General features: G+C 44.2%; 1 protein-coding gene across 2 annotated transcripts in view; it reads left to right on the top strand.

The window, feature by feature from the left end:
- Positions 1 to 22,950, top strand: part of LOC109314445 (arginine-glutamic acid dipeptide repeats protein-like) — a 189,383-nt gene that overhangs the window by 37,459 nt on the left and 128,974 nt on the right. For both annotated transcript variants that reach the window (XM_019541625.1, XM_019541626.1), the window contains exon 2: positions 6,909 to 7,379. In XM_019541625.1, the coding sequence (XP_019397170.1) occupies positions 7,055 to 7,379 (325 nt within the window). In that variant the 5' untranslated portion in view covers positions 6,909 to 7,054. The remainder of the gene's footprint in view (positions 1 to 6,908; positions 7,380 to 22,950) is intronic.

Raw genomic sequence — 22,950 nt, 5'->3', positions numbered from 1 at the left:
ACTGGACGCAGTACTCCAGCTGCGGCCTGACCAGTGCCGCATGGAGGGGGAGGATCACCTCCCTGGACCTGCTCGAGATGCATCTGTGGATGCAGGACAAGGTGCAGTTGGCCTTCCTGCCCGTGTCCCCACACTGCCGGCCCATGTTCATCTTGGCGTCAATGATGACTCCAAGATCCTTTTCTGCCTCTGCACTGCCGAGAAGGGAGTTCCCCAGCCTGTAGGTATGGTGCTGGCGCTTCTTCCCCAGGTGCAGCACCTTGCACTTGTCGATGTTGAATCCCATCCTATTCTCATCCGCCCACCCCTGTAACCTGTCTAGGGCTGACTGCAGCCTATTCCTCCCTTCTGGCGTACCCACATACCCCCACATCTTAGTGTCACCAGCAAATTTGAACATATAAGCAACATCTTTATTTCTTAAAGGTAAACTGTTGTTCTCAGTGTGGGTTTGTTGTATTGTAGGACAGGTATTTCAGTGACGTTGCCTCATTCTTTCCACTCCCATAAACTACATATTTTTCTTCCATGGAGCTTGAATTTCTTGTTGAAGTGGTAACCTTGCAACAGCTGAAGCTCTTACACTTGGTTTCACTATCCTTTTTCTTTAACAGTGAAAAGCATTTTCCTGGTGACAACAGTTTTTGCCATGCGGCGGGGTCGCATGAGCTGGCAAAACCTCCCTAGAGATTCAGCTCCCTTTTGTTCTTGCTTTTTGGTAGGGATTTCTTCTAGGTTGCATTTAAATGGCAAAGTTGTGTCTTTAAAGGTAGGAGTCACTTTGCTTTTAAATGTCAGGGGATGTTGGCACATAAGTGGTGGGCAACTTAAGGCTCTCAGTCTTGAAGTGCTTAAATCATCACTGTGGCCATGGATGCCCATACTGGTGAACTTGTGGTGCGTGAAGCAGTTGTGATCCAGAAAAGCCATGAACTACTAATGCAGTCCCAAGATGTAGCTTAGACGTGCCCCAGGTGTGGAAAGCTTCTGTCCCAGAGCCAGTCATGTTTCAGAAGGCCACGGGTTAAGTTTTGTTCATATATGGCCCCTCCTGGATACAGCTGTTTGACTGGGTGTACTGGCTTTTCTAACTGGTTAGGTTCCACCTCAGGTTGGGTTGCTGTATTAACTTTTCAGACCTCTGCTGCCCTGAGGTCTGGGCACTAAATGTTGCCTTTCAGATCTTTGTGCGTGGATGGATTTTGCCTCTTTCTGCTCAGATACTGACACTTCAGAAGCCCCCTGCCCTGCCTTGATGCCTATAGCCATTATGGCCTTGGGACCATCAAGGAGGCGAGCTGCTCACTCATCCAGCAGCTGAACCTGGGCAGAGATGCAAGACCTCCTGGGGCTCCAGGCAGAAGTGAAGATCAAGCAAGCCCTTGGGAATAACCACAGGAATGTGGATGTCTACAAAAACCTACATCCAAGACAGCAGCCAAGGGGCCCCAGTGTGCTCCAAGGCTAAGGATATTGGGTATAAACATAATGAGCCTTGTCTGCTCAAGACACTCGGGGGTCAGTTCTACCACAACTCTATGCTACAAGGAGCTGGACTGGATCTTATGAGGGGAGGCCAGCATTAGTCTGCCTCATGGCAGATTTATGGGTGGATGATGATGCCTTTGTCAGCACTAATGTTGAAAAGGTCTCTCGGAGTCTGCAACTTTGCCAGCCAGAAGCAAACACATTTTTGGAGCATTCCAGGCCAGCTGCGGAAGCCCACTGCCAGTCAGCCAGTCTCCTCCACCGTGTCCTTATCAGAAGCAGAGACGTGGATGGTAAGTACATCTGCCTTTTGGGTTGGTCATTTTTGCATGTCAGCATGCAGTCCGATAGTTGTTAGGAGAGCTACTGTCATTGGCTGTCGTGACCTAATGCTCCAACTAATGCCCCTGCAAACAGATGTGTGCATGCTTGGGGCTGTGCTTCATGCCCTTCCCCTCCTACCCTACCTCAGGTGTGCCAGACTCAAAAAGCAGTGTTTTGTGGAACAGCTGTCTTAAAAGGCAGTGTGCCTTTGGGATGAAACCTCTTGAGCACATGTGAGCAATACCCTCGGCATGTATGCATGACACATGCCCAGGCCCAGATTAACTGGGGGGTTTGTTTTTTTTTTAAACATAAAAATAACATGGACAGCTGCCAGTCACAGATAAGCATTTATAGCCTGGTAGACCTGGGTTGTGTCCGCTTGGGGCAACATATAGGAAGTGCTCTAGTGAAATTGCATCACTGCTGGGGATGGCTGGCTTGTCTCCGCATCCCACATGGATAGCCGTGTTATTCCAATCTCACAGAACCTCTGGTGCAAGGCAGGTGTCCCCCTTTTACGTTCAGACTTTTATTGTGTTTTCACAGAGGGCATCCTCTAGCAGTGGGTGTCCCTTTTAAAACTGCAGAATGATTGCCAGCGTGATGCTGGCACTTGCACAATCCAGGGTTTATGCCAGCAGATTATGGCCCTTGTTAACTATGATTTGCTACTGCCAACCTTGCAGGTGTGGTCAGGCAGCTCTCTCTCCTTGCTGAGAGGGTGGCCACTAACCAGGATGCTGAGAGCTAGGGGGAAAGCTCTTAAATTTACCAAAGGCTCCCAGGGCTGGGAAGAAGCTCTGGTAATGGGATCTCATAAATTGTGTGAGGGTTGAGCTTGGTATCTGAGACTTTGGAAACCAAGCCTGAAACGGTAACTCCTTGTATATTTGCTTGCCTTCCAGGGCTGGCATCTGAAACTCCCAGGCCCTCCAGGAAGGAAGCAGTGACGGCGGTGGAGCACCTTGCTGACTGGAGGGAATACAGGAAGTGATGGAAGGAGGAGATGGCTAACTCAGCCCATGAGCCACAGCTGCAGCACTGTTGAGGCAGTGCACACAAAGTGATTCTTGGACTGCTTTCTGAAGAGGGTGGAGCATGTCATTCTGGGTGTTAATACCAAGGAGTTGTCCTATCTGGAGTCCAGGATCAGGGCCCAGTGCTCAGCAGTCCAGTACTGTTCTCTTGCAGAAGTCAAGTCTGCTGCAGCTGCTTAGCAGCTCTCCATTCTGGTTTGAGCAACAGGACCCCTGCCACAGCTTCATGGCTCATAAGAAAAATAGTTTCTAGGCACCAAGCTGATGACCCTATCGTTTTGCAAGCTGCCCTTATTTTCTGTTACTCCAGTATACATGGATCCTGGATTTGGATTGGAGGGGTGTGGATCATGTAGTCTCACTCCATTCTTCAGTCCTACCCAGCACAGAGATTGAAAGTTTCTCCTTTGCACTAATGTTTTTCCTGCAGTCTTGGAATTTCCTTCCCTTCTTCCTCACATTTGTTGTTTTGCACTTGTTTAAGCCCAAATTCTGAATCTGTTCCCACGTTCCCTGTTTGGTTTTTGTGCCCGTTCTTAAATAAACTCTTTATTGGGGGGAGGGGGGGTTAAAAGCTTCATTACTCATTTCATCCAGTAAATACAGAAGTTGGTTGAGTGGTGGTGTTCCTGTGCAACAGTTCATTGCATGTACAATCAGGCAAGCCAACAGCATCTGCCCTGCTGACACCTGAAGGGGCCACCTGCACAGCAGACACTAGTTTGGTGAGATGCGAGGTACCAATACACGCACAACGCAGCCACAAGAGAAGTGGAAAAAATGAAGATGTCCCATAGGCCTGCCTCTGCCTGCAGCCAAATGAAATGCTCAGAGCAGCTGGGGCATGTGGAGTACAGAGAAACTGGCCAAATGCAGCACCAAAAGAATGAGGACTGCAAGCATTTTCCTTGCATTCAAATTCTTAGTGAGGCTGCGGCACCCCAGCGTGGAACGTTGGTAGCAAACGTGTGGGAGCTTGTCTGCGTGAATACATGCCACACACGTGCACTGCCCACGTGCCTCCGCAAACTACCAACCAGAGCCTCCTGCGTGAGGTCTCCTTGCTGACTGTCAAACCAGCCAGTATTCTGGTTGCTTGAACTACTGTGCCCACCTCTGCATCTGGAGTCACGTACTTGCTCAGGCCCTTGCTCTTGCAGATGTTGTGCAAGACCGAGCAGATGGTTAAAATCCTGGACAGGGACTGGCTCAGTGCCACGTAGGCTTCAGTCACCTGAAGATGCATTCAGCTATTATCCTGCAGCTGCTTAGTCTGTAGTTAAAATGGTTCCTTTCTGCTTAGTTTAAGGCTTCATAAGCGATGGTAGCATCAGATAGGTAGGATCACTGAATAGGATTGTAATACATGTGGGTGGGTGGATGGGGAAGGCGGTTGCAGCATTTATTTGTTCTGTGAGTTCTGGCAAACCATCTCATCCAAATTGGGGAAATCAAGGGGGGATTGTTAAAAGCTGTAGCACTGTGTTCTTTCCAGGCTGCTTTGCATTGTTGTGGGTTAACCCCCTGCATTGCTGGGCGGTCTGGTCAACCAAAATGGAGAAAAGCCTGGTGATCTGGCAGCGGTGGGGAGGGAGCAAGTTTGGGATATCAAGATGAGATGCGTCCATGCTTCCACTCTCGCAGTGAACTATAGATCTGCCAGAAGGAAATTGCTGTGAGAATCTTGACAGCTTGGAGCCTTCTAGGCCGCCTTCTCCAAAGGTCCTGCCTTGCTCTATCTCAGCTGCCCCACGAGGTAGCACTGCAAAGGACAGTTGTTTACCAACTTCGCTGGCTGTTGTTAAAACTTGTGGCAGCTGTTGCCTTTTCCTTACTTGAATTTGTGGCAGCTTAGCACAGCCTGCTTGTCTGTGTGCAGCTGCCATGATGCTATTTGCTCCAGGTGTATGCCTCTGGCTTTGCTTTTCATGGCTTACTCATTCCTGTGTTCATAGTTTAGGATACTGTGAATGGGAGACATTGTGGAAAGATCTAAGGTAGAACTCAAAGGATCACCGGTGCACGGTGGCCGATCATGTATTTCCAAAGCTACCTTACTTGAAGGTGCTTCCTTTCCTGAAAAATTCGGGTAGCAAAAGTCTTGATTGAAGGCAGCAGCTTGCTTGCCTTCAAGTCTTTCTGAGCTTTATAGGATGAATAACTTTTGTTTGAAATGTCACTTCTGGCTATAGTCTCCTTAAAGCTGCAATGTGTAGTTTCCTGGACTTTTTTTTACATATATGCGAGTACAATTAATTGCTGCCCAGATCCCGTTACTCTGGATTGATAAACTATAGAAAACATTGAATTTCTTCCATTTAACTTGTATGTACCTGCTTCTTGGATCTACTTCTTTGGAATGATCCCATTAAAGTTAGTATGTTTTCAGGAAAATAGTATTTAATGATGCTTGTATAAATGGCTATAACTGTTCTAGTAAGCAATTTAAAAAGTGCTTATGGATGCCTCAACTGGTGCAAATTCTGTTAGAGGCTTTCCAGAAGAGGGTGCCAAAAATGTTAACATTGCTTGTGCTGCTGGCTGCCACTCAAGGATGTAACATGCAACCTGTCAGTCCAGATTGTTGGACCTGAGTGATTTGGAAAGCCATTTGAAGGTAAAGTCTTGGCTTCTGGGGTGAGCAAACGAGAGGCTTTCAGTATATCATAGAAAATGAGGGTTGGAAAGGACCTCAGGAGGTCACATCTAGTCCAATCCCCTGCTCAAAGCAGGACCATCCCCAACTATATCATCCCAGCCGAGGTTTCGTCTAGCCAGATCTTAAAATCCTCTGAGGATGGAAATTCCACCACCTCTCCGAGTTCCCCTATTCCAGTACTTTTCTACCCTCCTCAAGAGAGAGTTTTTCCTGATATCCAACCTCAACTTCATTTGCTGCCACTGTAGGTTGTTGCTCCTTGTTCTATCATCTGCCCCCACTGAACAGTCTAGCTCCAAACGTGGCAGCGTTCTTTGTCACATTTTAGTTAGTTGAATGGAGCGAGGCAAGTGTGTGGTGTCTGAGGCTTGAAGGGGGGATTTATCACAGAACGGATAAGTGACTGATGAAATCTGCACGGCGTTGTTCATGGCTGTTTGAGGATCTTAAACTATGACATGCCATTCACTTATAAATACTGTTGTAACTGCATGCACTATTTCCCAGTCAATTTGTAGTTGGGCAACAGGGGACCTCAACGTATAATCTGTTATCAGTGTTAGGATATTATAATGGGAGAGACAAAGACAAGAGGATTAGATTCTTCCTTCTGTTAAAGAAATTTGTATTTTATTAGGAAAAGAATCCCAAAGACTGCCTATTATTCTGATACCTGCAAGCAACTCTGGCTGATGTGCCCATGACCCCCTTGTGGTGTGAACTCATTGGATCCTGAAAGCTTTCAGGGTCAAATTTTAGTTCTGTTTTGGAGAAGAAGCTTTCTTAACAAGTACTTGGGAGCTGTAGCAAGTGGGACATGATTCTGTCTGCTTTGTGGGGCATTGTGCTGGAAATATAGGAGCATAGGCCTGGAAGGGGACCTCCTGAGATCAAGTCTAAAATTTGAAATCCAGGCTACTAGGTAAAGCTTTTATTGTCCTTGCTTTGAGAAGAAAGGTTGTAAACCTGGTGTCTCAGTCAGATTTGTGCTCTAGAAACCTCCCTCCTGCCTACCCTGGAGTCTTTTCAGTTGCATTTGGTTACATTTTTAGTTAGTTCTTGGGATAAAATGGTATTTATTCTAAAAACTGCGATTCCACCCCAGACATGTCTGTATTTTGGCAATAGCTATGAAATGGTCCTTGTCCTTGGTTCTGCAAAGAACTCTGAAGAGCTTTTGTGGGGGTGGGAGAAAGTTGCTACATCTGCAGCATCTGAAACTATAATTTATCATGGAATTAATTTGAGTTATTTATAAAGATGTAAAATACAGGACAACCTGAAATAATTTTCAAAGTCACTTTTTGACTTTGAGAACTGCAGGGCGGGGGAGAAGCTTGGGATTATGACAGTATTCTGAGTAATAACGTTTCCTCTTTTTTTTTTTCTCTTTCAAGAGCCTTTTTAAAACACTGGGGTTATTGGAGTGGTCGAATTTTTCCTGGATTTGAGTGAGAAATTCAGAAGACTGAAGCCCAGGCTCACTGTCTACCTTTCACGGAGGCCCAGCCGTGAGAGGACAGAAGAAGGCACGTGGCGAATCATGACAGCTGACAAAGAAAAAGACAAAGACAAAGAGAAGGACAGAGACCGAGACCGGGACAAGGAGCGAGACAAAAGAGACAAAGTGAGAGAGAGCGAGAACTCGCGTCCTCGTCGGAGCTGTACTTTGGAAGGAGGCGCCAAGAATTATGCCGAGAGCGACCACAGTGAAGACGAGGACAACGATAACAACAGTGCTACCACGGAGGAGTCTACGAAGAAAAATAAAAAGAAACCACCGAAGAAGAAATCTCGCTATGAGAGAACGGACAACGGTGAGATATCGTCCTTCATCACAGAGGATGACGTCGTCTACAGGCCTGGAGGTAAGGAGCTCTAAATACATGGTAGTTCGGGCTGTAGTTGCATAGCTGCTTACCATGTCTCTGCTGCAGTGTACGTGGTGGTCCTAGAGGGGAGGGTGTGCAGTCTCCAGTGGACACAGGCAAACTTTCTTGTCGCATGCTTTCCATCTCTCTCACAGTTCTGATTGGGGGTGAACTTAAGTCCTATTCTTAAGAAAAAGACCCCTTTTCCTTACCATTATGTTGTCTTATTCTGCGTCGGTGCTCTCCCATCTTTTTTTTTTTTTTCCTTTTGCATCCTCAGTTCACATCTCCATTCCTTCTTGGCTGTGCTTTCCATCCAATTCCTTCTACTCCCGTCTGTAACTGGCCACAATCCAAAATGTCAGGCTTGCAAAGGGAGTTAAGATTCGCTTTGGCCTGGCCTCACTATAGTGGAATACATTATTCTGCAGCCATGCTCCTTGTGGGTGCTGTTCTTGAACAAAGGTGGCTTCAGTTCCAGAAAGTTCAGCCTGCATTGTAGACGAATTAATTACTCCCAGCGCTCCTTCCATGAAGACTGGCCTTGAGCTGTGTGCCTTGGGAGTCTGTTATGGGACTGCCAGGCTCCATGCCGCAGCTTCAGAGAGGGGACGAGAAATTTTGATGGCTTCTCCAACTGTGGTTCTATGGGCTTCCAGCTTCCCTGCTCTGGAGCTGGGAGCTAAGCCCCAGCTGAGCTGGCAATATGTAAGGACTCCTTTGAGAGACATGAGATCACTTGCCAGAGCCTGTGACTTGAGTCCAATTACTGCTGCTCATATTACTTGCTTTTAAAGCTCCATTGTCAACTTCACAAGCCATCTTCACGGGAGGAGGTGTTTATAGCTGAGGCTGCTCTAGGCAACGAACTGCAAGTCAAGGGATCTGGGAGCCTAGTCCTCATAATGCCATTGGCTTGTTTTCCTGACAGACTTGATCACGTGATATTTCATGCAGTTTACCCGTTGATTAAAGCAAGTCATATGTGCTGGCCTTCCCAGAGCTATCTGGTTTTCAATGAAAGGCTGTATATTCTCACTATAAATATTTGTTCCATGTGCAAACATTCGTATCTTATCAAGGTTGTTTCAGGGCACAATAGAGGGGGGGTAAATTTCATTGTACCCTGGGTATCTTTTGATGTGCCAGTTATGTGAAACCCTGCAGTGATTAAACTAAGTTTGCTTTTTTCAGGGTTTAATTTTTTTTCAAAAATTAGCCCTCCCTGAGGACCCTGTCACGCTGTGCCCATTGTCAGTTGACCACTACACAGTGATATTCCCCAGGAAAGTGGTTTGTGTTGGCTGGGTTTTTTTTCTTCTGGTTGCCGTCTTCATTTTGAATAATAATTTTTATTTGGGGGTAAAAGAATTGTGCAATCTTGATTGCATGGGTAATTGCAGTTGTTTGTTTCACCATAAGGGGTATTTATTCTTGTCTCTGCTCTCAAAAGGATTAGCTTCGGGGCTCCGCTATTTTTATCCTGCTCTTCTGTAAAATCGGCAGCATGCTATAGTAACACTGCTGGAGCAAAACAGAAACTGGCTCCAAAGGAAAACAGTGGAAGCTAGTGGTGGGAAGCCTGTGTAATTTTCTAATGGTCTGTTGCATTTCTAGAGTACTAAAACTTTATGTGGAAGCTGGTGAAACAGCTGTAAATAGTGTAAAATGTTGGTACTCTTTTTTCTAACCTGTCAGTCATCTGTTTCTTTTGGTTGCTGCAGTGAGTGTGGCCATTTGGGCTGTGCGAAGCTTTGGTCCCCGATTTGATTCGGCTGTGATTCTGTCCGTTTTGGTGGTCGAATCTCTGAATCCGAATCGAATCAGAGGACCCCTTAATCTCTCTAAATTGAATTGCAGCCCTCTGAATCGATTTGGCGATTCGGACATAAACACAGCTTTAAATGTTTTTTCTACATACCTCTAGGTAGCAGGGGCTTGCGAGTGCTCTGGTGCTTGGGAGCATGGAGTGTCCCATGGAAGCGCAGGGGGCTCCCCAGTGCGCTTGGCAGCAGACCTGGAAGTGGACCAGAAGCACTTCCAGTTCTGCTGGGAAGTGTGCAGGGGGGCTTTCCGCACCGTGCACCCACTCCCCCCCAGCTCGACTGGTGCCTTCTGGGTCTGGGGGTGCTCCCAGGGTCCCCCTACAGCCAATCACTGAGCTGGGGTGGGGCGGGACAGCCCTCTCCCCAGCAGCCCCAGAAGTGGAGCAGCAATATTTCCAGTTCACTTCCAGGTTCTCTGTCAAGCAGATGGAGGGCCCCTCCACGCTCCTGTGGGATGCTCCGTGCGCCCCAGGATCGCAGCATTCGTAAGCTGTGCTGGTACCTCAAGGTATGTAGAAAAAACATTTAAAGCTGCGTCTGTCTGAATTGCTGATTCTCCGAATCGCCATCGAATCTTCAGAATCAATGAATCGGATCACTGTCCCTGATTTGGGCCGAATCAGAATCGAAAAGCGCCCGCTTCACACGCCCCTAGTGACCAACTCCCAGATGAGTGGGGCGTGATGTGTTTTTTTTGCCTTGTGTATAGTCGAGTTAAAGGGTTTAAATAATGGTAGGGTCTTTTGGAAGTAAAGTTTTAAGTTGTTTTTCTTTTATTTTCTCTTCTATACAAAAAAAAAATCTTGTTTTTATATAGATGCATCAACTTATCTCCAAGAAGCACACCTCAGACATGCCAAATTGAAAATATTTATGACACTGTTTGCTTCTCAATAGTCAGGACTTTAAATGAGGAAATATTTGACCAGTGGAGGAGCAAGAACAGGGAGTCCACAGAATTCAGCTTTGGGGTAGCTTAACTCCAGTGTCAGTGGATTGGGAACACTTATGGTATATTAAGCACAGCTTTTGTGTGGGTTTTGTGGTGAAGTGCTTTAATGCACTGGCTTTTCATTGCTGAGTGACCTGGCTTAAAATGGAGGTAGAAAATCAGTTTGTTTTGTCGTCTTAGTAGTTCATATAATAGAACTGGGAAAAAATAGGACACTCACTATAGGTGCCCTCCACTGAAAGTATCAGTAATAGTCTGATTTTCGGTAGACATGTTTTGGCAGGAAAGCAGAATTTAGTACAAAAATGCCTGCGTTGTGTCTGGGTCCAGTGATCATCAATCTGATTTTCTGACTAATTCTCAAAAAGAAAGTGCTTTATACTCTGCCTGCTGGTGAGGGTGCGGGGGAGCAGGCATAGGGGAAGAGGAAGTTGCTGGCAAACAAGCTTCCTTTGAATTTTTTAGGCTGACAGTTTTAAATAGCTCCTTTTAGACGCAAGTCCCAAGCCATATACACACAACTGTTAGTTTTGTGTATGCATCCTGCATATTCTATAAATATTTGTTGCGCTCCCTTAAACAGCTGCTGCTTGCAGCCGCTATTGACGTATAAAGTTGTAGCTTTTGAACAGGGGACTCCAGGATCATCCACCAGTTATAAGCGTCTTTTTCCATTCTAGTGCAGGAGGATTTTTTTATATCCAGTTTTAGCGCCTGTGGCTTTCAAAGGAAGTTTTCTTGTTCTTTTTTTTTTTAATTTCAGAAAAGCCATAGGAATGTAATGAATTTAGGAAAAGCATTATTTTGAACTCGCACCTCAGTATTCACCAGAGAATCCACACCGGAGCAAGAAGCCTATAAAGGCTGTGAATGTGGGAAAAGCATCAGCGATTGCTCATGCTTTATACGCTGCAGGAGAATCTACTTGGAAGAGAAATCTTATTTATGTTTGGCATGTAGCAAAAGCTTCAGTTAGGGCTTGTACCTTCTTATTCACCAGAGATCACACAGTGGGGAGAAATGCTATTTATGTACCAAGTGTGGGAAAAGCTTCAATCATGACACAGACCTTTTTGAATCATCAGAGAACCCACACGCAGTGAGACCCGTCAGCTCTGGCCAAGCATCAGTCAGACCTTATTAGCCACCTGGGAGCACACATGGTTGACAATGTCGGAGAACAGTCTGCTCATACAAATAAAGAAACCGCACTTAATTGAGCATTATTTTGGGAGGTGGCTGTTGGAAAACAAGTTCTAAGGGAGTTTGGGTGCTTGGGACAGCAATTACATTTAGATTGTGATTATCTGGAAAAAGCTGCATGGTCTGGCAAAAGGTGCGGAGTCAGGGAAACCACCTTGCAGCGGAAGCGGTCTCCACCATGTCAGTGTGGGCAAGTTAACTGAAACCCTTTGTGCCCATTGTCTCTGTAGGATAAGTGCTGTACCAGCCAACCTTCCAGGGAGGTTATGAAGATTATTTTGGTTGCTCTTGCTCTGAGATTACTTGATGAAAGGCGACCTAGAAGAATGTAGCCGTAAGATTACGTAAGAGATTATTCTGGTTTTGTAATGTGAATAGCGTAAGTTGAACAGAGTCTGCTTTTCAGTAATTAAAATAAAACACAGTTCCTAATGATTACATTCCGGTGACTTGTCTTTTTTACCCCTTTGGTCATTTCTCTCTCTCTCTCTTGTTTGCGTCAGTGACGTTTTTGGATAGCAGTAAAAAATCAGACCACTAGAAATCCCCTTGCTGAAGAGGCATGAGCTTAGCTACCCTCTTCAAAGCTGATTAGCCGTCTGCAAGATATTATAAATAACGTCTTAACTGGATTGTCACATCTTAAATGGTATATTTCCAGCGCTTACTGTATGGTCACAAAGAAGGTTAAGTGCAAATTCAGATTTTATTTGGTAGCTTCTGATTTGCATAAGAGTTGAACAGAGTTGGGCAAATTCATAGGCGTTTGGGTTGGTTGTGGCAATTGCACTGTTGTATTGTGCCGCCTTGCCCAGTGAAAGGTGTTGAGCTGCCTTGCACTTACAGGATAGAAGCGGACGCCGGCAGTTATGGCACAACAGCTACACTGTAGTATGTCTGTGAATAAACCTCACAGTAACGCATTTGGGTGCCCACACCCTTCCACAGTAAGCAGTGCATCACAGGGGTATCAATTACTTGGGTGACCTCTTTTAATGTGCATCTTCAAACTTAAACCTCCTGTTAGTCGCTTTTCAGGAAAGCAGTTTAATTTTGTTTTATCCGAGGTCAGCTCTGATCAGTGTAGGTGAAGATCCCATTGCTCTTATTCTATTCTCCTGGCAGTTAGTTCCTGTGTCTTTGGCCAACACTTCTTCCAAAATCAACCTTGCTGCTGTTCAGGACTCTTATCAACCTATTTGTTTTTCTGTCATCTTACCCCAGAAGTAGTTGCATTTCACTGGTGGCAGGCAGAAATAATTAACTTTTATTGTTGGGAAGAAAGGGATTATATAAGTGTATAGCTTATTGTTGAGTATTTGAATGAACACATCTATACTTGATCTTGACTAGAGCATTTCTATGTTCAAGTGCTGCTGCTTGAGTCTGAATGTGATGTTTAGCCTTTGTGTTTTGTTCGAAAATACACAAGTCCATACTACAAACTTGTTTGACCTTGTTGTATTTTCTCCCCTTTCCCTGTCTAATTTACTTTCTCTTATTTCCTGGCAGCTATTACCCTGTTTTTTGTTGAAATGACTGTTATGGTAACAAAATGATTTATTGCAGAGAGTGCATCCAGGTTTGCTTACAGGCTTCTTCACCGTGGGCTATTGGTTGACTTGATCGGGGTTGGAAAATTATGTATTTATTTTTTGTTTCCTTCATATCCATGTAAAGGGTTTATATTTCATTTTCTTTCATTTCTAGCACAGATTGAGTCCAGCTAGATGAGACATCTACCTAGACATAGATAGCCATGTTCTAACAGGGTTGACTTTCCCATACGGTTTGCATCGACATGCAATATGGTTAACACATGGTTCCTATTTGTGTGGGTGTAATTTGTTTAAAACTCAGAGTTTAACAGCTCTGCTTGCATGATTGGCAGACTGTAAGCAGCTTCAAACATTGATTTTTTTTTTTTGGCTATGTGGGCCAGGCCTCCTCACTCCTTACTTTGGTTAGTCGGCCAGTCTTAACTCTTGGTTTTTCTGCTGGAGGACATCCCAAAGTTCATTACGTCATGAGGAAAAACACATGCTGTCTTTTGTATTGGCCATCAGCAGCTGGCACTTTATAGGGCAGCTCCCCAGATTTGTTTGTTCTTTTTCCCGTGTTTCGGTGCTTCAGACTGTTTGGCAATACACTGGGTGCGGAAAGACAAGCCCAACCCTGGGTATGGAGAGGCAATAGGGCTGTGTGCATATGTTGAACTTCATTTGGCAGTTTACCTAAGTATATATAGCAGTTTACTATCTTGTTTGTTGAGAGAACGGAACAGAAAAGCAGCTGCTAGCTTGTACCAGCTGCCCTTTTTTTCTTAGAAGGGGGTAGATGCCTACTGGGATTATTTGTATCCAGTCTGTCATCATGTGTATTGCCTCAGTAAGTTCATAAGCAAAGAAAGTCATAGGTTTAAGTGGGCCATGTTAGGTTTTGGGGTTTTTTTCTTGAAGAATTTGAAGCTGCAGTTGATATATAATGTGATATTCCTGATTTTGCTATAGGTAAAAGAGGGCACCGTGTGATGGAAAACGAGTAGTTGGATGGTATACCCTTCACCTGAGTGTGAAAGTCTGGCAACTTCTTATTTAGCTGCTTGTTTCCAGAGGGCACAGACATAAAAGAACACTGAAAAGATATTAAAAATAGCCATGCTGCTCTTCTGGACTTGTGGCTGAGGGGGTGGAGCACATGACACATTCGCAGTATAATAAATTGGCTTTACCATGTAGTCAAAGTGGAGCAGACGCATCATGCAGAGCCCTACTGCATAGTAAATCTTTCAAGTCCATGGTAAAGTTACCATTTGAAAAATGTGAAGTAACTGTACTATGTGGGGGTGTTACTGTGCACTAGGCCTGGTGTCTGCTTCTAGGAAGTTCCATTGGGTGTGTCTACATGTTCAGTTAATGCAGCTGAATAAACTCTGGTGCAGTTTGTGCTGGAGTTTATTGTGCTGCATTTGCACATGCACCCAGGCAGTTGAGCCAGGTTGGAACAGTTGCGGCTGATGGGGGATACGGGGGTTAGCCTGCCAGCCCGGGGCTGCTCTGACCTGGCTCAACATGCTGCAGAGAGGCTGGCTGGGGCACGAGGGTGCTTCAGTGTGGGGCTAGCCAGCAGGCAGCAGTGGAGCACACTCATGCCCCAGCCACCCCTGTCAGTGTCTGCATGTGCGCTGCGCCGGAGTAAATAATGCCACTATAGGATAGTGCTTGTGTTCGGCAGTGCTATACTACAGTGGAGTTAATTAGTTTACTCCATCCTAACAGCACCGTGTAGATGGTGATGTTTTACTGCAGGGCTAATTAGTCTCCTTGCAGTAAACAAACCCATTCAGTGTCACCGATCCAGAGTGAATTACTGCATGGTAGTGGTTACATGCCTGCATGTGTGTTCTTTAGCTTTCTAATTAATCTTCCTCCGGTCTCTGGACAGATGACCTCGGCGCGTGCGTGGCTTTGGGTGGAAAGGGATCAGGGTTCTAACCAAATCAGGTTGCAGAAGTTGTTGATTAAAGTTTGTGGCTCCTGTTGCAAGTGGAAGGCCTCTTTACCTCTAAAGGTTTGTGGATGTTTTTCCAGCTTTTGAATGGGCCTCTTAACTGAACACATTTTATACACCTGTCTTGATAAACAGAAGAATCCCAAAAGCATCCCTTTTCTCACCTGGAAGGTCAAAAGGGAATGCTGCTTTTAGAAAAACCTGGTGCCTGACAAGGAAGAGGTTTTTTTTTCTCTGACTGGGTTGTAGCCATGTTATGAGTATAAGAATTTGGTTGGAATATGATGGTCCATTTAGACCCATCAACAGAAAAACAAATTATTCTGTATATCACTTGGAAATGAGGGCAGTGTTTTGCTGTAGCTATCCAGAAACATTTAAAAGGATCTATAAGGATTAAAAGGATTTGTAGGGATCCATTCCAGCAATGACATCAGGAACTACATAAACAGCAAATGCAGCAGAAGAACTGCAGGCATGGTAACAGAGGTGGTAAATGTGTTTCTACAGGAAGAATAACACCTTTGGCCACTCTCTGTTATCTTTGAGGACATTGTGGTCATTTGGGTTGCATTAGCTCAGATCTTGTGCTAGGAGATGTCACTGTTGGTAGGTGTTCCTAGAATAATGCAAAATCTGAATTCCAGATTGAAGAGATGCTAAATGAAATACCATTTTTAGCATAATCAGGGATGTAGTAGTGCAACACTTGGTATAAATGGTGTAGGTAAGAATACAGACTGCTAAATGACTCCCTGCTGATCCCATGAGAATCAGTAAAATATAATCCAAGGAAAGTTGCAGCTTGAATAGACAACTGTGGTCTGGTCGATTTTGAGGCATCTCTCTCTCAACCAGAGCTCTACCAGTTCCGCAGCTCGGCATCATGGTTCTAATATCAGAAAACAGGTTTCAGACATCATAAATGTCCTAACATCTTACTGACCATAATGGGCAGGAGCCCGTTTTTCATATTTCCTGAGAAACAACAGAGTCTTGGGCCCTTAGCTAGCCTTGGCTTGCACCTTGCAAGAACGGACCTGCTTGCAATTCATGGTGGCCCGTGAAACCTCGTGGATGATGTTTATGGCATTGGAAGGCAGGTCTTCCTTGATCTTGTTATGAGAGAAGGTAACCTGAGTGGAACATTTTGAGTGCTACTGCCTCTGAGGATATAGGTGACGTCAGTTAAGGAACGAGATCTAACAAAAGAAATTTAAGCGCTGTTTAAGAGGAAGCGTTACCCCTTAAGCTATTGTCTGGGCAGGCATTGGACGACCAGAGAGATGCTGAATTAACAGGTCAGAAAAGTACTCTTGTGAAATACTGCCGCATGGTTGTCACTAGATGCGTCACAGCAAGATCTTACAGATTTTCCACTTTGATATATTCTGTGATTATAGTTTATGTGGTCATTTTTCAAAGCAAGCCTTATGAAAGAGCCTGCGGTCCACTCTGGCTTGCTCTGGGAGCCTGGAGGTGTTGGCTTATTGCACTGGTCCAGTGAGAAAACAACAGAAGATGGCTGGTCAGCTTTTGTTTGCATTTCTAGGCTTGGCTGTAATGTCTGTCCGCTGGACTGCATCAAATAGAATTCCAGTCGCAGTGGAACCCGAATTATATTTACCGAGCGTCTAATTGGACTGAGATTTCCTGCAGTTATGTTAAAATCCACTGCCCTTTTGCTTAGCAAGCAAGCATTTGAACTCCCAAACTCCCGAGGTTTAGCTTTTGCTGGCTCAATTAATTGTTAAATGTTCCCTTTATTATAATTATAGATAGATGCTTTGCCTTGTTGTAACTGAGGAAATTGCTGAAACAGTTGTTTTAATCTGAATTCCTCTATCAGTTTTATAAAAACTCTTAATAAAAAAAAAAAAAAAAGAAGAAAGAGGGGCGGGGGGGAAGGGAGAGGAAGCAGTTTGCTTTTGAAGTGGGCTAGCAGTATCCGAGTTGGAGAACATTAGTGAAATTGAAATGCAGGAATTTGGCACTTGCCCTGACAGTGATTGGCTTGCATTTGACATTGACCCATGTGTTTGTCATTTTTCCAGATATTGCCTTCTATTTATTTTGACACCCTCACCAGCTGAGAGGCAGGCATGCCAGAATTAAAATTATATATATATATATATGTACACACGCACACATGCTCGTTCTCGCTCTCTCATATATACTCTCATTTTCTAGGAAATTTAACTTGCTTTTCAGTAATTTTTTTGGGGGGGGAGGGGAGGACTCCCTGTGCTGAGAATTTAAATGCTAGTTTCTTTGCTGAGTCATCTGCATAAAATGCAGTGGGATTTATCATCCCATAAGGAGCTATAAGTGTACCTTCAGAAGCACTTAGACTTGCAGGCAGACTTCTCCCTTCCAATTTAGGCTGCGTTGCCCTGATCCTTCTTGGGGATCTGCATGGGTGAACGCTTAGGTCAGCCCAGATTTCTTTGCGAGATTAGCACTTTAATCTACATATGTTCTAACCCCATCTGCTCTCCCTACTCTTCATGTGTCACCTCTGTTACTGAAATAGTAATATAACTTCTAAAGAGTTTGCAGTTTAGTATCACATCTTCCGTTGCTGTGAATTATAAACTTCAGAAACCACAGCTGCTTGGGAGTTGACAAGCATTTCCTTTATTTTTCAGATGTATACCAGTGCACCTTTAATCGCTTTGAAGCACATGAACAATCAAAATCATCATCATAAAAAAAATCAAACAAGCCCCCTCTCAAAGCATTCTCCTCCCCATTACCACTTGAGATTTTCTATTTTAAGAGACCATCATAAGGACAACCCTGTCTCAGTTAAAACCCTTTTCTGTTGATCCACCCTTTTTAATAATGCAGAAGAGAGGGAGAGAGGGTCTGGGTAAACAGCCAAGCCTTGCAGCAAGCCAAGAAGGTCAACAAACTGTACAAAGGCAGCCCAGAAGGTTTCTCTTTGAACTGGATTGAAGCACGTAGAGATCGCTGGCATTTCCAAGCCCTGTTAAGTTTGGGCTGCTTAAATGATTTACCACTGGAGCTTTTCATAGGTAGCAGTTGTTTGTAATTTCCTTTTCATTTTCAAGACTTGAAATGTTATGAGAAATGTGTTAATATAGGTGACTAGGTGAGCAATCCTAAGGGTTCAAAATAATTTGAATCAAGGGACAGAATGCATTGGCAATTCATAGGTATATGGTGCAGGCTTTCATGTTTCTTTTCAGAGGGCATTGATTCCTACCCTGCCTTCATGTTTTAATTGAATATAGACAGCAAACTGCTTGTTAGACTTGTTTACTTACGAACCTCTTTTGCAAGGAGGAGCACTGTGGTGCTATTTCTGTATGGCCCATTAATATAAAGAGAATGAAAACTGCATTTCCAACTTCTGAAGTTTGGTTTGTTTTGTTTTCTATCTAAATTCATTGGGCATTGTTTTCCCTCTTTTCTGTATGTGGGGCAGCTGTTAATGCTTGACAGATGGAGTCCCACTTAAGGCTGATCAATAGAGGTTGATCCAACAAACAGTTTTGTCTTTGTTTTTGCTTTGCTATCTGTGCGGATCCTCAGACTGGGTAATATAGAGGGGGAGAAGCAGGGGAGGGAAGACATTGGGAATTTGTAGGGAAAGAGGGTTAATGTTAATCTAATGTGTCATTTCTCATACTGTCCCTTGTACATTAATCTGTAGAATTGGGAGAGTGCTTGATGGGTTTCTCATAGCAAATGAGCCCTGCACAAGTGCGGCGTTTTAGATGAGGTGATCGCTCTGTGTGGGCATTTGTCCCCTTTCAGGCGTCTTCATCCCTGCATGTCTTATCACAACAAATCAAGAAGATGTTCCATCATTGACTGTTATAATGAGACCTTATTAAAAATCATCTCTGTGCTGCAAGTTCTGTGCATGTGTGGTGCGTACACCAAAAAAGCTTAGACTCCTAAAAATAAAATATCCTGTCAAACTAAGGCATTTTGAGTTTTTGCAAGGTCTGTAGGGTGAAGTTTCACATTAAGACCTTATTGATACGTTTTTGGTACATGGCAGCAGCAGTAGATATAATTGAAAAGCCATGGTTTAATTACCATAGGTACTCATGGTGCACAGATACCAGGGGCTTTGCAAATTGCATTAGGGAATTACTTTTGCAGCTGATGAACATAGGAAGATTGCAACTCCTACTCAGAATAACACTTATTAATGTGGAATATAGCACGCCATTATAAAACTGGGCAAATGGAAATGTGAGGTAGAAATGCTACTGGGATTGAGTTTGAATAATTGTTCCAAGGGTGGGAGGGAAAATCTCTGGGCATTTTTTGTGGAACGGAGCTGCTGAATTGCTTTTGTAGTTGCTGTGCTTGATGGCCTTGAAGATTTGTACTTCACTTTTAAGCCTTAATAGAAAGTTGCACCTGTTTTGGTCAGCCCATCGTTCTGAAGTTTTGTGGGGGGAGAAGGCATTTCTTCTCTGTAAATGGAGTTAACTGGAGACAGTCCTGCAGTTCAGCTTCAGAATGCAGGTTTTGGAGAAGCCATGGCTTTTCAGCATTTCAAGAAAAAAAGATGACAGAGTGTTGGGTGTTGATTGTAAACATTCCCCTACACTTACAACTCAGATACAATCCTGGAAGTGCATGAGAACTAATGAGTGAAACAGGCTATAATTAGTGAAACTGCTACTCTATTTTCAGTGTCCAAATGGAGTGTGAAATGCTAGAGGTAAATACAGCTTAAATGGTGAAAAGGAATTTATTTAAAAAACGTTCACATCTCAATGGTGTCTGCTCAGTTGGTTAACACTGGCAAGATAAAACTGAAATGAACTGAATGGCATACCTTGTTCTATAACCTAGATGAATGCTACTGGTCAGAAGACTGGGTGAATGTGTTCACCTTTCTTCCTTAACAAAAATAAAAAATAAAAAAATAAAAAAAAAAATTGCACCAAACTAAGGATAAGCAAGGGTGGGGTGTTTATGTGATCATGAAAGAGGCAGCCTCAGTCCATCTGTCTGTCCAACCCTCCTATTGAGCGAAGTGACAGCATTTTGTCAGCTATCAGCCAGAGACATTTCCTTGTCCAGTCTTCCTTTTCCCTTCAGAGGCCAAGGGGTTATGGATGCTTTCCTTTTACCTTTTGCTTCTGGTACTCTGTTGTGGGAGGATTTCAGACCAGAAACCCTTCCATTCTCGATCACTCGGGTCTAGAAAATCTGTGTTCATCTCATCCCAGCATCCTAGGGTTTGTTTTTGATTGGTAAGGTCTTCTATTCCTTTCTAAACAAAGATGTCTTGTATTGCCTGCTATTTCCATTGAGATGTTTGTTGCTTATTTCCAGCAAGGTAATGCTCATCTTTATTGTAAGTATGGTAATCCTTGTTTTATATTCCGTACTGTAGGAAAGTAGGCACATGTCTTGGCAGGTGTCTAGGATATTAAGAATTTTTTTCTTTAAAAAAAAAAAAAGAAGCAAAACAAAAAACAAAGGCATCATGTTGAAATGCACTTCTGCTATAAGATCAGCTTTACAGCAGCTGCACTAATTTGTTCTTTATAAAAAAAAAAATCTCAAAGCCATTTACAATTTAAACAATAGCAAAATCTCCCATTTCATTTTGGAGAATAAGTGTAGCACTCAGGTTTTTAGATACAAATACCTTGTTTAAAACTACTAGGCTTGATTATACAAATGGCAGGTGGATGGCTATCAAATTGCAAGCCAACAGGGAGAGTAACAGCCAGGCTTCCTCACCATAAATGTCTGTATTTGCAGCACAGTGAGCTTTGAAGAGACAGAGAATGCAGCTATTTTAAACACAGAATAATGTGGAAATCTTCCCGATCAGAGATTTCAAATCACTGAAGTGATGCATTCATTTAGTTCTTTACTCCAAAACACCTGTTTCTGCTCAGAGCTGCTCCAGCAATTGAGAAGATAGGTTACTCTTTATCTGCTTGCCTAATCAAGTAGCTACATCTATCAGCTGTTCAAATTGGGAAGTTTTTATTATAAAAGCTGCATTGATGTCATAGGTGGTTTTGAAGATCTTAAAATGCTTTACAGATAAACTGTATTCATCCTCTGAGGTAGAATAATACCCCTTACTTTTAAACTGGACAGGGAAGCATGTAAGATTTGTTGGAGTGTGTGCTCCACTTGGGGCATGGGACCTAGAAGTTTCAAGTCCCTCTTCTGTCCTTATGTGCGGGTTCACATAATAAACCACAAAGATGTAAAGGAGAGTCCTAATCTGCTGATTAAAATTTAAAAAGCATGGCAAATACTTTATTTACAAAATGATTAAGTGACTTTCTTAAAGGCATTTTGGTGTTTCTGGTCAGTAAAATTCAAAATACCCATCTGTAGTTTCTCCTGTTGGCAATGACTGAATATTCAGTAGATTGTCGAGTCTGACCCCCCTGCCCTGGGCAGGAATGAGTGCTGGGGTCAGACAACCCCAGCCAGGTGCAAGAGTAGCCTCCTCTTAAAGACCCCCCAAGGTAGGGGAGAGCACCACCTCTCTTGAAAGCCCATTCCAGATTCTGGCAGCCCTTACCGTAAAGAAGATCTTCCTGATGTCTGCTCTCCGTCAGTTTGTGGCCGTTGTTCCTTGTTACTCCAAGGGGTGCCCTGATAAACAGAGCATCTCCTGTTCCTTGCTGCTGTCTCCCAGCGCAGTTGTAGGCAGCCGCAAGATCACCTCTCAGCCTTCTCTTGCGGAGGCTGACGAGATCCAGGGTCCTCAATGTCTCCTTATAGGGCTTTGTCCGCAGGCCCCCAACCATGAGAGTGGCCCTCCTCTGAACCCTCCTGAGGTTATCCACATCCCTCTTTGAAGTGTAGCGCCCAAAACTGGATGCAGTACTCCAACTATGGCTTGGCTAATGCCATATAACGGGGAAGTATCACCTCCTTGGACCTGTTTTGTCATGCACCGTCTAATACATGATAAAGTGCAGTTGTCTTTACTGATTGCTTCATCACATTGACAACTCATGTTCATCGTGGTGTCAGCAATGACTCCCAAGATCTGCTTCCACTGCTGTGCTGCTGAGAAGGTCATCCCCCAGCCTGTAAATGTGCTGGTGATTCCTTCTCCCCCAGTGCAGCTCCTTGCACTTGTCCTTGAACTGCATCCTATTCTGTACTGCCCACTTCTCCAGCCTGTCCAGATCCGCCTGGATTCGTTCCCTACTCTCTAGTGTGTTAACTTTACCCCATCATTTGGTATCATTTGCGAATTTGGACTGAGTGCTTTACACTCCCTCATCCAAGTCACTGATGAAGTCATTGAACAGCACAAGTCCGAGGACCAAGTCTTGTGGGACTCCACTGCCCACGTCTTTCCAGGTTGATACCGACCCATCCACCATCACTCTCTGGGTGTGACCCCCGAGCCAATTTGCGACCCACCTAACCGTGTAATCATCTACGTCACAGCCACTCAGTTTATCTGTGAGACGAGGATGAGATACCGTATTGAAGGCCTTCTTTAAAATCCAAGTAGATGACATCTACCTCAGTTCCTGCGTCTAAGCATTTTGTGACCTGGTCATAAAAAGAAACAAGGTTAGTTGGGCAGGATCTACCTGTTATGAATCTGTGCTGGTTGCCCTTCAGCATTGCTTTCCCTGCTAGACTCCCACAAATGTGATCCTTAATTTTTTCAAAGGTTTTCCTGAGGGTAGAGATGAGACCTAACCGGTGTATAGTTATCCGGATCCTCCTACCTCCCCTTCTTGAAAATAGGGACCACATTGGCCCTTTTCCAGTCCTCTGGGACCTGACCTGAGCACCATGAGTGCTCAAACAGCCGTGCCAGTGGCTCTGCTATGACACTGGCCAATTCCTTCAGCACCCTTGGATGAAATTTGTCTGGGCCTGCTGACTTAAATGCATCCAGCCCCTCCGAGTGTCTCTCACTAAGTCAGTGCTAACAGTTGGTAGGCTAGTTTCCCTTTTTTGCCTGTCTGTGGGCCAACTGGGAGATTTGTCCTGATCTGTGTTCAGGAATACAGAGGCAAACCCTAGTACAAAGAGCCCTTAGTAGTTTTTTTTTTTTTTTTTTTTCTATCTTCCTGTCTTT

Source organism: Crocodylus porosus, unplaced genomic scaffold (genome assembly GCF_001723895.1).
Source record: "Crocodylus porosus isolate Cpor-Errol unplaced genomic scaffold, CroPor_comp1, whole genome shotgun sequence".
NCBI classification, from domain to species: Eukaryota; Metazoa; Chordata; order Crocodylia; family Crocodylidae; genus Crocodylus; species Crocodylus porosus.
Note: the sequence above shows the minus strand (reverse complement) of the source record. Positions and strands in the feature narration are given on the sequence as shown.